Below are 14,204 nucleotides of genomic sequence, written 5' to 3'. Positions count from 1 at the left end.
CTTGGATCAGGAACTACAGGTCAGGTCCCTGGTTTACCTTGTTGTATTTCCCAAATTGTAAGGAGGTGGAGGAAACAAATCATTCCTATTCCCAACAAGTCTTCTAAGCCTAAATCTACATACTGATGGTGCTGCTAAGGCTTGGGAGGAAGGAGCCCTGGTGCTCTTTGGCTTCTCATTCCTTTGATCAGGGAGCTGGTTGGAGTCAGGGGACAAAAAAAGACTTGTGGATTCACAAGACTCCGATTTCTTCTCCTTTTTAAAAAAGATTTTATTTATGAGAGATACAGGGAGAGAGAGGCAGAGACATAGGCAGAGGGAGAAGCAGGCTCCATGCAGGAAGCCCGATACGGGACCCGATCCCAGGATTCCAGGATCATACCCTGGGCCGAAGGCAGAAGCCCAACCGCTGAGCCACCCAGGCATCCCAAGACTCTGATTTCTAAAGTGGGGGATATATAGCTTCTGTTATATGATTGTCAGCTCCTGGGTCTCAGGAAGGCCATATTGAACTTTGTGCTGGTCAAACAGCTTGCGCAGGGCACTGATGTAGAGTGCATGGTACTTGTCCACTGTCTTCTTGTTTGGCCTCTTAATCTTGGGGATTGGCAGGGGCTCCCCAACTATGGGAAAAGAGAAGAGATAAGCATCAGAGCCTCCCCTCCCCAACTCAAATTACCCATCCTTCAGAGGGAGCCACATTACTCAATCAAACTCAGTATCTGTGTCCCCTCCCTTTCCTTTGTTTTTTCTTGCTGCTCTAGCTCCTTTCCATCCCACATTCTCCAAATACCTTATCTCATGCATGCTGATGAGAATGAGAAGAAGGCTCAGAAGAGTGATGAAGGAATGTTTGTGAATAAAACTGGTCTCATGGGAGCTATTAAATGGCCACAACTCTTACTGTTTAGTTGTCCTGCCCACCCTGCCCTCAGCCAATCCTACTGGAATTCCCATTGCCCATCCCAGCTGTTTGCTAGGCCTCCTGGACTGATGGATGACCTGGGTGGGGTGAATCAACAACGAGGGTGGTCCAAAGGTATTGGAAAGCTCACCAACAGTGGTAATGGGCCGATTGAAAGGAAGGAAGCCCCAGGAGTCTCGAGTGAGGCCCCGACCATGGAAGGTACAGAAATTTAATCCCAGGATTTTTTTGAATGTGGCCTGGAAGGTTTTTTGGAAGAACCTTATCCATGTGCCCTCAGGGAAGGTCTCTTGATTGTGAACCTCATTCTCTCCAAAGGAATAAGAAGGGACAAGGTATGCTCTGCAAAGAAAGGAGAAGTATTAACTCTTCCAGGGAGCTCCCCCCCAGCAAAATCCTCTCCAAGGTGTGAAACCTTTCCAATCTCCCTATCATAGGACAAGAACCCAAGTACCCAAACATCTTCAGCTTTTGTTTCATTCTTGCCATGCCCCACCCTTTTAACTGAACCTTTTGGGGGGCGGGGTGGGGCAGGGGAGCTGCTGCACCTTGTCTTATGATAGAAAGAAACTAATCTTAGGCAATCTAACTGTCGTCATTACACCCAGCATCCAGAGTGATCTTCCTTAACTGCATATCTGGACCTGTCATTCCTCTCTTTAAAACTCTTCCAGAGATCCTCACTTTATATCATGCTGCTTGCCATGGCTTTTGTGCTCTAGCTTTTGTGCTAGCTTCTCCTCTCCCCACCCCTTTCTTGCAATCTGCTTAGCCATACTAAGTGTGCCAAGTTGTTTCTTGTCTATGCTTCTTTGTACATTCTGCTCCCTCTGCCAGAAATGCCTTCCTTCTGTCTTCACATGGCTAATTCTATTTTGCCCTTCAATGCTTAGCTCCAATTTCAATCTCTTGAAGAAAACTTTTTTGACTACCTCCAATTCCCTCCCCCACAATGTGAATTAGGTACTCTTTATCTAGTGCTCATCTTTCTCCGCACTAACACTATTCTAATTCAGTTATTAGAGTCATCCCCTTACCTATATGACTTCCTAGTTGTCTGTCAAGCTGATCAAAGGTGGGAAATCTGTCATTCATCTTTGGATCTTTAGGGCCTCACATAGTGCCTGATACGTTGTAGGTTTCCTGAGTCCTTTCTCCCTTTTGGTCTGGCTGGCAACTCCTACTAATATTTTAGCTCACAATTCAAATGTCACTCACTCATGAAACTTCTACTTGGAGTGAAAGTTTTCCCATCAGTTGTTGTTCCCATAGCACTTTGTACATAACTCTATTATAGCACATCATTCATTCAACAAATGTTTATTGAGCTCTTTCTGTGCATCAGCACTGTATAAAGCCCTAGCCCTGTTCACTGTCACACATCCGTGAACAAAATAGATTTTAAAAATATCTTGCATCTTTTCTTGGGGGAAGACAGTAAATAATAATAACAAACAAAACATATATAAATAAAATCAATGATATATAAAAAGATGATGAATACAACAGGGAAAAAATAGAGCAAGATGGTCAGGATAGAACTTCCTGAGAAGAAACATTTGAGCAAATATCTGGAGTAAGTAAGGGAATGACCCAAACAGTTATTTGGAGGAATAGTGTTCCAGGCAGAGGGAACAGCTAGAGCACCCTAAGGCAGGAGCCTGTGGCTTGTTTGAGGGACAGTAAGATCACTGTAGCCCTAATAGAATGAGTAAGGGGGAGAGCAGTGGGTGATGAGGGGTTGCTAAGGACTAGATTATTCAGGGTTTTGCAGGCCCTTGTAAAGACTTTGGATTTTGCTCAGAGTGAAATTGGAGCCATTGGAGCATTTGGGGGTAGTGACACAATCTCACATTTAATGAAGTCATCCTGGCTACAGTTGAGAGTAGACTCTTGGATGTGGGGGAGGCAGGGAAAGAAGCAGGCAGAGCATTAGGAGACTGTAATAATGAGGGGAGAGATGATGCTAATTTAAACCAGGGGGGTTACAACTGAGATGTAAGTCGTTGGCTTCTAGATATATTTTGTAATTATATGTGTGCATATCTATTGTTCCCATGGGACTGTCAGTTTCTTAAAGGCAAGGATCAGGTTTCATTTATTTTTATATCCTCAATGCCTAGTACTATGCCTGACACACAGTAGTTGTTCACTAACTGCTGAACAAATGCATTCTATTTATCAAACCAGATTATATGCTGTTTGGGGACAATAACCATGTCTTATTTATTTTTGCAATCCCCCAGCCCCAGCACAATGCCTTCCTTGTCCTGGGTAGGTTCTCTGGACCTCTCAGTTAGTGAGTTGAAAACAAAGTTCCACTTCCCCTGACCCCTAGCCTACTAGACTAATGGGCAGAAGATAAAAGTCTTTTCCCATTGTTCTTTCTCCAACTTCAAGTAAAAAAAATGCCTACAAATGTTATCTGGAGGCTCAAACACCATTAAGACAGTGCAAAGGAGCAGAGGGAAGCAATCAGAGTAAAGAGAGAGCCCCCTCTAACAGGTTTCCAAAGGAGGGAGCCATTCTGGAGAGGTGCTACAGAGTACCTATGGCACTCTGACAATAGGGCACCAGAACCTGGGGACCCACCCTGTCTTCAGTGCCAACTTCACAAAACCTTTACGTTCTTTAAGGTAGATGGTAGAGACTCCCGGTCGGCACAAGAGGGCTTCAGCAGCTCCACCCACCACAATAACCACAGCATTGCCTGAGTCTTTCTGGGTCAGCAAATACTTCAAGGCCAAGCCACTCACTGGGCACACACCTGTGAAACCAAAGAGTCAAGTGGCATAACAAACTTGATGCCTGAGATTTGGGAAAGGGGTTCCTCTGGGCTCTTCATGCTGGAGACAGTTCTGTTCCCTGACTATTGTTTCCACTCTTCTGTCTTTGACCTCCACATCCTGGGTTAGCCCTAGCCTGAGGTTGGTCCTTAGGGTCAGCTGTTTGTCTTGTGGGGAATCTGTGATACTACATTGAATTCCTCTACCTGCTGCCTCTTAGATCAATACTATCCACTCTCCCCAGTCTTACAGCTTTAGAAACTGTCCAGAGTTCTCTCCCTCAGGAGTGATCAGGACTAGCCACTAGCCACCACCAACCTTCTGTTTTACACTTTGGCTTTGATCCTGAACTCGACCTCTGCTTCCTCCTCTGAAAGGATTCTTGGCAACTCTTATAAAGGCCTGTAACTTATCCTACTGTCTAACTAAACCCTGCCTCCCAGATCTTAGACAGAACCTGATGCATGGCCACATACCCTTGTTACTGGCTTTGTGTGTTCTGGACTCATTTTTTACTAAGTCTTCTTCCATCAAGATATGAGATGTGGACTGTCAGTGCTTACTGGGGTTGGAGGTCTGAGGTAGGCCAGAGAATGGGATGATTTCTTATACTCACCCATTGACATCACGTAGTCTCGCACAATGGGGATCCAGAAAATCCATTCCAAGGTCCCTATGGAAGGAGTGATGGCTGGAAAAATCCGAGCAAAGCCAGTGGCCTCAGTAGCAAAGTTGATGAACACACCATAAGAAACAATCCCATGGGGGTGATTGGCAATAATATAGTTGTGTTTGGGAGGGAGGTCATGAGTCTTCACCAGCTGTTAGAGAGAGATTGAGTCAGAGTGGTGGATAGGAAGAAGGAAGAGAGGACATGTGGACCCAGATACCAGCAGATAGCCTCTGTTTCCCTTGGGGAGCCCCAAATCTCTGTTCATTGGGATGTCATCACTGTCAGAGGATTGCCAGGGGTTATGATGCTCAGAGAGTTTGCCACTGTGAAGAAAGGCTGCTATCTATTCATCTCCCCACCTGCCCATCTATCTTATATGCCTACTCTGCATTATGCTTCTGGGACTTGACTTTCACTGCTGGCCACTAAAGCCTTTGAAAACATGGCGCTGAGTGGGGAGGGAAAGTCTGGGCAACAGGAACCAAGAGCACCAAAAGGAAGAGTGGTTACCTTTATTGGGAAATAATTTTGAAAATACTTCCAGAGGGTCCAATTACGTACCCAAGCTGAACGCCTACCACCTGTGGGTACAGAAGGGAAGGAAAGAGCAGATGAGCTACAATCTCTCAAACATCTCTCAGAGGTAGAAGGTTCTTCCTATAGTCCTCAGGTCACAGAAGAAGTCCCCTTTTCACATTTCCATATCTCTAGAACATAGTGCTGTAGGCTCTGTCCCTGAGTCCAACCCCCCAAAAAATATAGGAGACCCCTGCTTCCCTGGAGCCAGCCAGGAAAGTGATAGGTAAATGTCCCAAAACTGAGGGCACCTGCCCTGAAACCTCTTAATCCTTCCTCAGAAGCCTGGGAGAGATGAGATCTCTTTTTCTTGCTGATCTTTGCTCTCCTCTCTCTGTCTCCTTCCCTGTACACCTATTTGCTTCTTTCCATCTTTCCAGCCCTCCACCTTCCTAACTCTTTTCCTTTCCCTTTCCCCTCTTTCCCCTTCCTATCCTTTCTCCCTCTTCTTCTCCCACTCTCTCCCTCCATTTACCTCTCCCTTTGGTTCCATCCTTTGCACAGACAGGGACCATCACACTTCCCTTGTCTCATACCTTGACTGTGGGTATTCCAATCATAGGCAAGCCAGGCTAAGGTGAGCACAGACAAGATCCATAATTTAGTGAACACCAGAAAGTAGGGTATAAGCAAAACAGGAATCGCTCCTGAGGGGAAACAAAATCAGTTTCCTTTGGTTTCTTTCAAGTTTAATATAACTTTAACTGCCATATCCACTCTATACAGAAGGAGCAGGTCAAGGCTGATATGAGACCCTTCTCTCCCTTTCCCGTCACAACCTCTTCCAGCTCTGCTGTAGTTCAGGCTGTACTCTGAGTCCCTGGACCTGGGTCCCTTTTTGATGGCTGAGATCTTAACTGAGGAAACAACATATCCATGATATTCTCAGAGCAGGCCCTCAGCTGGGGTCAAATGACAGCACTGCTTGGCAAGAACAGCACCTTGAACCAGTGGCTGACATCCCATTTCTGAGACTTCAGGAATTCCTTTCTAAAAGCTTGACCCTCCTTTCTTTCTTTTTTTGGAGATTTTATTTATTCATTCATTCATTCATTCATTCATTCATAAGAGACACACAGAGAGAGGCAGAGATACAGGCAGAGGGAGAAGCAGGCTCCCTGTGGGGAGCCCGATAAGGGAATTGATCCCAGGACCCCGGGATCACAACCTGAGCCAAAGGCAGATGCTCAACCACTGAGCCACCCAGGTGTCCCTTGACCCTCCTTTCTTTGTGGAACTGCTTTCAGTACATACTAGTGAAGAGGGCTGCCTGTTGTATACAGGCTGATGCTGAGAAGAAAACACATATTTAGAAAGCACTTTCCTATGTTCAGTTTTGTCACATTCAGAATGTCTCAAAAATCTAGAAAGGGGAATATTATTTCTTTTAGCAAAGGGTCACAGTAGACTTTGAAATGTAAACATGATACATCTCACAGCAGTGGGAATTAAATCCCATTTAAAAATCTACATTCATGGGCTACCTGGGTGGCTCAGTGGTTAAGCATCTGCCTTTGGCTCAGGTCCTGATCCTGGGGTCCTTTGATGGAGTTCCACATTGGGCTCCCGCAGGAGGCCTACTTCTCCCTCTGTCTATGTCTTTGCCTTTCTTTCTGTGTCTCTCATAAATAAATAAATAAAATCTTAAAAAATAAAATAATCTGCACTAATGGGAAAGAGGGGCTAAGTACACATATTGTGAATGAAAAAAGACCCAGCTTAAGGAATGACTTATTTGGCCAGGTAACCACATTAGGTAGATGAAATTTCCAAAGAAGGGGAAGAAACTCAAGAGTTACTTAGCAGCAGGTTTGTTTCTTGCATTTTGGACATAGATGAAAAAAAAAAACAGGAAAAAGATGGAATGGGCCTTTCTTTAAAAAATCATGTTATGGAGTAGAAGAAACCTTAGTGATCGGCTGAATTCTCTCTGCAAGAACTAGCTAAGATGGTTGTTATAATCATGCTAATGAAATAGGAAATAGTGGTGGGAGGAATTTCACAGGAAGCTTTCCACTGATAAACGTCCTGCTACCTCTGACCCTCATAAAACATGAGAGTAAATTTGCCAGGTAAGCTTCAGAACAAAACTCAGCAAGAATCATTATTAATTAAAGGTAGTCTAAATGTATAATTTCTTTTATATCTTGCTCCAAATAAATTTAGTTTGTATCCCCAGTATTTAGAACAGTGCCTTGCACACAGTAGGTGTTTAGCAAACATCTACAGATTGACTGAAAAATAAATGTTTTCTCTTTTCAATAATGGGTTAACTTAAATGATTAGTATTTAGGCAGCATTTGTGTTATTTTTAAATAGATGCTATTTAAAAATCATAGATGGATTATGTACCTAATATCTGGTCTCTTTCAGTTATACACAAGTTCTAAGGGTAGTCTAGCCAAGAGCTGTACTTCCATAAACACCATCCCCCTTGTGGAATCTATTTGAACTGCAGGTGTGACACCTCAGGAGACCATTAATGTCCTTTGAGGACCAGCCTGCCAGATGCAGCCTGTTTGAGTGTCACTGGTGTCACTCACAGTGACAGAAGGGTGATTTAAAGAGATAAGGGAGGACAGCCCCTGTGGCGCAGCGCCGCTTGCAGCCCGGGGTGTGATCCTGGAGATCCGGGATTGAGTCTCACGGTCGGGCTCTCTGCGTGGAGCCTGCTTCTCCCTCTGCCTGTGTCTCTGCCTCTCTCTTGCTCTCTCTGAATAAATAAGTAAATAAATCTTTTTTAAAAAATAAAGAGATAAGGGAAACGGAGGCCAAAGGTGGAAGAGCTAAATCTCATGGAACAAGGAATTCTATGACAGAAAGCAAACTTATCTGAGGCAAGAATGATAAAGAACAACCTTTTGTGCATATGTATATGTGACCCTCCCTTAGATATTACGGCCTTGACACCAGGAGATGCTTCCAAAAATTTGTCTGTGTTCAAGTGAGAAATCTTAGTGTGGATTATCAAGGAAGAGGTTTACATAAGGCAGGCTCTTAATTTAATTTGTATTGAAGATGGCCAAGCCATTCTAATAGATGTGTAGTGTGGCATCTCAAATTTTAATTTTAATTTCCCAAATATCTAATGATGCTTAACAGCTTTCTATGTGCTTATCTGCCTTCTGTATCCTCTTTGGGGAGGTGTCTATTTCACTTTGGTTCATTTTTCAATTGGGTCGTTTGAGTTTTCTTACTGGTGAGTTTTAGGAGTTCTTTATACATTCTGGATACAAGTTCTTTGTTGGATATGTGATTTGCAAACATTTTCTCCCAGTCTGTATCTATCTTTTCATTCTCTTAACACGGTCTTTCTTAGAGCAAAAGCTTCTAATTTTGATGAAGTCAAATTTATTATTTTTTCCCTTTATATATTGTGCTTTTTTTAATTAAAGATTTTATTTATTTATTCATGAGAGATACACACACACACAGAGGCAGAGACACAGGCAGAGGGAGAAGCAGGTTCCATGCAAGGAGCCAAATGTGGGACTCAATCCCGGGTCTCCAGGATTAGGCCCTGGGCTGAAGGTGGCGCTAAACCGCTGAGCCACCCAGGCTGCCCTATATATTGTGCTTTTAATGTAAAAATCTAAGAACCTTTTACCTCACTTCAGGTCATGGAGGTTTTCTTCTAAGTTTTTTACTAAAAGTTTTACAGTTTGTGTTTTACATTTATGTCTGTGATTCATTTTGAGTTAATTATTTTAATAAGATGTGAGGTTTTGACCAAGGTTCATATACTACATATGGATATCTGGTTGTTCCAACATTTGTTTAAAAGACTACCCTTCAGCCGTGCCTGAAGTTGGTTAAGTGACTACCTTCAGCTCAGGTCATGATCTCAAGGTCTTGGGATTAAGCCCTGTATCTGGGCTCCCTGCTCAGTGGGGAGTCTGTTTCTTCTTCTCCTCTGCCCCTCCCTCTTGCCCCTCCCCCTGCTTGTGTGCATGTTCTCTTTCCTGAAATAAATAAACAAAATCTTTAAAAAAAATAAAAGACTGCCCTTCTTTCATTGAATTGCTTTTGCATCTTTCTCAAAGATCCATTGGCCATAGGAGGGTTCAGGATGTGGTATAGAAAGATCTTAAACTCATCTTCTCCCATGAACACAGCAACTCTACAGTTACACAAGGAACAATTTCCTCTGAAAAGGCCCTGAAAGATACCTGAGCAGAGCCTCCACAACAAAGGATAAAAAGCCACATTGATATAGTCTAGCAAGAAACTCTCACATTCAGGAACAGTAACCCACATTTGGGAGGGTGTCTCATAATCTGGAGCTCGTCCCTGAGGAGTGAGGAGTTTGTCCCTCCTTTCAGGCCTCCCAATCCTTGGGAACTGCACCAGAAGTGTCTGGTCTTGAAAACCAACAGGGTTTACTTCAAGGAGAACCATAGGACTAGGAAATAGAAAATTCACGCTTAAAAGGAGATCCACTTGCCCTAGGACCCAACACAAAAGCAATCATTTGAAAGTCACTTGGAAACTCATTTATTAATCTTAAAGCATCTGCTAGAGAAACAGAAACCTGTTTGGATGCTCTTCAAAGATGGAGGCACCTGTGGGTGTCATTTTTTAGTTCTTCTGCTCTGTTGGTATTGGCACTAGCAGGTGACTTTTTCACACCCTATCCCTAGCCTGCTAGCTCCAGTAGGACTGCCACCCTTGCCCCATGCACTGCAAGTGCAGACTATCCCACTGCAGCTGGGCTGGCCAAGTGCCCCACCCCCACGTGCTATAGTCGTGGCCCACCAAGCTATAGCCAACAAGCACATGCAGCCCATACAAAGGACACCTCTTGAGTACCTGACTCTGGTGGCCAGGGGGAATGTATTTATGGGTCCCATGAGTCCAAATAAATTGGGGAGATAGTCTTTGGCGGGCTACCACCCACAAGGCACTGCACAAACAGCAGACTGAAACAAACTCCTACTTTTCATGTGAAGAAGTCTTATTTCCTTGTTCTGAAGCTTCAGCCTGAGAGACAGGCTTTAGGTTTGCCATACATCCAGAGGCTACAGAGGCACCCCCCAGGGAATATGGACAGGGAGACACCATATTAGTGCCCTCCCTTGTCCTCCCCACAGCTGGCTAATACCACTCAGAAAGGAGCTTAAAGTCTAAAGCCACAATTTTTGCAACTATTGTCCAGGGGACACCTCCAGAGCTTCTTGTCTGGATGTCAGCAGGATTTATACTGTAGACTCACAAGACTGTATATATTTACCTACCTTAAAAACTGTTGCCTGAGGATCTGGCTTATAATTAGCCTGAAACTAAACTGTTTGAGATATCTCTCTCTTGAACACTAACAGGTGTTGCATACCCTCAACAAATGGAATCTATGGAGAATAACTCAGGCTACTTAAACAATTACAAAGGTCTGAGAAACAACCAAAAGGTAGAGAAAAGCTAAATGATAAATTTAATCTCCTACACAAGGCCACTCTTCAAGACTGGGAGAAATAGCTGTTACATAGTAACAATCATAGAGGGTCAAGCAAATTGAAGACAGAGGGATATGTTCCAACTGAAAGAACAAGAAAAAACCTCAGGAAAAGAAACCTTAAAAATGGAGATAATCTACCTGATAAAGAATTCAAAGTAATGGCCATAAAGATGTTCACTGAACTTGAGAAGTAAGAACAAGCACAGAGCTTCAACAATGAGATAGAAAACAATGAAGTACCAAATAGAAGTCATGCAGGTGGAGAATATAGTATCTAAACTGGAAAATACAGTAGAGGGGTTCAATAGCAGTCTAGGTAAAGCAGAATAAAGGATCAGTTAATTTCGCAGGGCAGAAAAACTAACATCAAGCAGCAAAGAGAAAAAAATGAAAATAAGTGAATATAGCTTAAGGGATTGATGGGACAATATCAAGCAGACTAACATTTGTATTAAATGGGTCCCAAAGGACAAGAGAAAGAGAAAGCAGTGGAAAACTTATTAGAGAAAACAATGGCTGAAATATTCCATAACCTAGGGAGGAAAACAGACAGCTTCAAGAAGCAGAGTTCCAAATAAGATGAACTCAAAGAGGTGTGTACCAAGACACATTATAATTAAATGACAAAAAGTAAAGAGAGAATATTAAAAGCAGACAGAATAGCCAAAGTAATCTTTAAAAGAAGAAAAAAAGCTGGAGATATCACAATCCCAGATACACTACAACACTGTGGTAATCAAAACAGTATCGTTCTGACACAAAAATAGACACATAGATCAATGGAATAGGATAGAGAGCCCAGAAATAAATCTATGTCTATTTGGTCAGTTAATCTATGACACAGGGGGCAAGAATATATAAGGAGGAAAAGTGTCTCATCAACAAATGGTTCTGGGAAAACTGGACAGCTACATGCAAAAGAATGAAACTGGACCACTTTCTTACACCATACACAAAAATAAACTCAAAATGGATTAAAGACCTAAATGTGAGACATGACCATCAAAGTCCTAGAAGAGAACAGGCAACAATGTCTCTAACATGAGTCACAGAAACATTTTTCTAGATCTGTCTTCTTCTGCATGTCATACATGCTGAGGATACAGAGGCACTCCCCAGGGAACATGGACATGGATACACCATATTAGGGAAACAAAAGCCAGGGAAACAAAAGCAAAAATAAACTATTGGAACTACATCAAAATAAAAAACTTTTTCACAGCAAAGGAAACCATCAATAAAACTAAAAGACAACCTACTGAATGAGAGGTTTGCAAATGATGTATCTGATAAGTTAATATCCAAAATATATTAAAAAAACTCACATAGTACCAAAAAATAACCCAAATAAAAAAATGAGCAGAGGACATGAACAGACATCTTTCTGAAGACATACAGATGGCCAATAGACACATGAACAGATGCTCAACATCACTAATAATCAGGGAAATGCAAATCAAAACCGCAATGAGATATCACCCTATACCAGTCAGAATGGCTTGAATCCAGAAGACAAGAATTAGAAAGTGCTGGCAAAGATGTAGAGAAAAAGGAACCTTTGTGCCCTGTTGGTGGGAATGCAAATTAGTTCAGCCACTGTGGAAAACAGCATGGAGGTTTCTTAGAAAATTAAAAATAGGGGCTCCTGGGTGGTTCACTTGGCTAAGTGGCTGTCTTCAGCTCAGGTCATGATCCCAGGGTCCTGGGATTGAGCCCTGCATCAGGATCCCTGCTCAGTGGGGAGTCTGATTCTCCCTCTCCCTCTGTCCTGCCATACTCCCCCCAGCGTTTGTGTTCTCTCTCTAGCTCTGCTCACTCTCAATTAAATAAATAAAATCTTTTTTAAAAAGAAAATTAAAAATAAAATTACCATATGATCAGTAATTCCACCACTAGGCATTTACCCCACCCCCCAAAAAATGAGAAACACTAATTTGAAAAGATATATACACTCCTATGTTTACCACAGCATTATTTACAATAGGCAAGATAATAGAAGTAACCCAAGTGTCTATCCATAGATGAATGGATAAAGAAGATGTTATATGTAAATGTGTATATATACATGATCTTGCCATTTGTAACATAGCTGGACCTGGAAGGTATAGTGCTAAGAGAAATAAGTTAGTCAGAGAAAGACAAATATATAATCTCACTCATATGTGGAATTTAAGAAACAAAACAAATGAACAAACAAAAAGATACCAATAAAAAAGAGACTCTTAAATACAGAGAAAAAATGGTGGTTGCCAGAGGGGAGATGGGCAGGGAGTGGGGTGAAATAGATAAAAAGGATCAAGAATATTTTTTAAAAAAGGATCAAGAATACATTTATCTTGATGATGATGTATAGAATTGTTGAATCATTCTATTGTACACCTGAAACTAATGTAACACTGAATGTTAATTATTCTTCAGTGAAAAGAGAAAAGTAAATAAAAGAAACCAAAGTGCTGAAAGGAAGAAACATCCAACCAAGAAAACTCTACCTGGCAAGGTTGTCATTCAGATTTAAAGGAGCGATAGAGAGTTTTTTACACAAGCAAAATTAAAAGATTTGATCACTACTAAACTGGCCTTACAAGAAATGTTAAAGGGATTTCTTTAAGCTGAAAAGAAAGGCACTAACTAGGAACATGAAGACATACAAACATAAAAATCTACTGATAAGTGCAAATGTATAATAAAGGTAGCAGATTAACCTCTTAAAAAGCTAATATGAAGTTAAAATATTTTTTTTCTGTTAAGAGCAAATATATGAGAAGTACTTCAGCTGCTCAGCACACTGCATGGAGTATTTTTTAAAGTATTGCAAAAGATCAAAGCCCAGCAACGGGGGCCTGGAACAGCTGGAGCTTGACTTGAGATGCATACAAGTGTATTCTGCCACCACAACCACTGTCTTTGTTACCTTTTTTTGAATAAGAATATATCCATTCTGCCTAACCCTGGGTTTTTGGATCACCATAGTTGTCCTGGGAATTAATTGCATTTCATAGGTCATCTGAATTCCCATTTCTAAAATGGGGGTCCTGGCCCTGCTGAATACTACAGGTAGGTAGGTCTTTAAAAGGCCACTAGTAGAGAATGTCATGACACCTGATTGATATGCAGAGTGGGGAGCTCTGGAATGTGGCCTGATTTTGATGGCCCAGTAAGGACAGCCCTGAATTGTCTGTGACCAACCTCTGCTGCAGGAGTGGCCCACAGTACCAGTGAGATCTGCCAGCTGTGGCTGCAGGTTCCTGAGAGGGCATTCCAGAATATAGCAGCACATGTTGTCTGCAGCTCTTAGTGATTGAAAATTATTTAAAATATTTTTTAAATATTTAAATTAAGAATCTATTGATAAAGAAATATTTATAAGGGTGCTTGGGTGGCTCAGTCGGTTAAATGGGGCTCAATCTCATGACCCTGAAATCACACCCAGAGCTGAAACCAAGAGTCAGTCACCTAACCAACTAACCAACCTAACCAACCAGATGCCCCAGTAGGGGACTTTAATACCTCGCTTACATCATGGGTAGACCATCCTGACAGAAAAGCAATAAAGAGACAGCCTTAAATGACACACGAGACCAGATGGACTTAATAGATATATACAGAACTTCCCAAAGCAGCAGAATACACATTCTCCTCAAGTTCACATTCTCCAGGATAGATCATGTTAGGCCACAAAACAGGTCTCAATAAATTTACAGATTGAAATCATATCAAGCATTTTTCCCAGTCACAACGGTATGAAACTAGAAGTCAATTACAGAAAGACAACTAGGATCAGATGGCTTTGCT

At 42.1% G+C, this 14,204-nt stretch overlaps 1 protein-coding gene across 1 annotated transcript in view; it reads right to left on the bottom strand.

The window, feature by feature from the left end:
• Nucleotides 1-468: 468 nt before the first annotated feature.
• The window catches only part of DGAT2L6 (diacylglycerol O-acyltransferase 2 like 6), a 33,752-nt gene continuing 20,016 nt past the window's right edge, over nucleotides 469-14,204 (bottom strand). Inside the window, exons 2-7 of the mRNA XM_025982836.1 lie at nucleotides 5,497-5,607; nucleotides 4,895-4,965; nucleotides 4,328-4,532; nucleotides 3,518-3,692; nucleotides 1,056-1,267; nucleotides 469-623 (exon numbers count right to left, since the gene is read on the bottom strand). Of these exons, the coding sequence (XP_025838621.1) occupies nucleotides 469-623; nucleotides 1,056-1,267; nucleotides 3,518-3,692; nucleotides 4,328-4,532; nucleotides 4,895-4,965; nucleotides 5,497-5,607 (929 nt within the window). The remainder of the gene's footprint in view (nucleotides 624-1,055; nucleotides 1,268-3,517; nucleotides 3,693-4,327; nucleotides 4,533-4,894; nucleotides 4,966-5,496; nucleotides 5,608-14,204) is intronic.

This window comes from Vulpes vulpes, chromosome X (assembly GCF_048418805.1).
Source record: "Vulpes vulpes isolate BD-2025 chromosome X, VulVul3, whole genome shotgun sequence".
NCBI classification, from domain to species: domain Eukaryota; kingdom Metazoa; phylum Chordata; class Mammalia; order Carnivora; family Canidae; genus Vulpes; species Vulpes vulpes.
The sequence above is the reverse complement of the archived record's forward strand: the minus strand, read 5'-3'. Positions and strand labels throughout refer to the sequence as shown.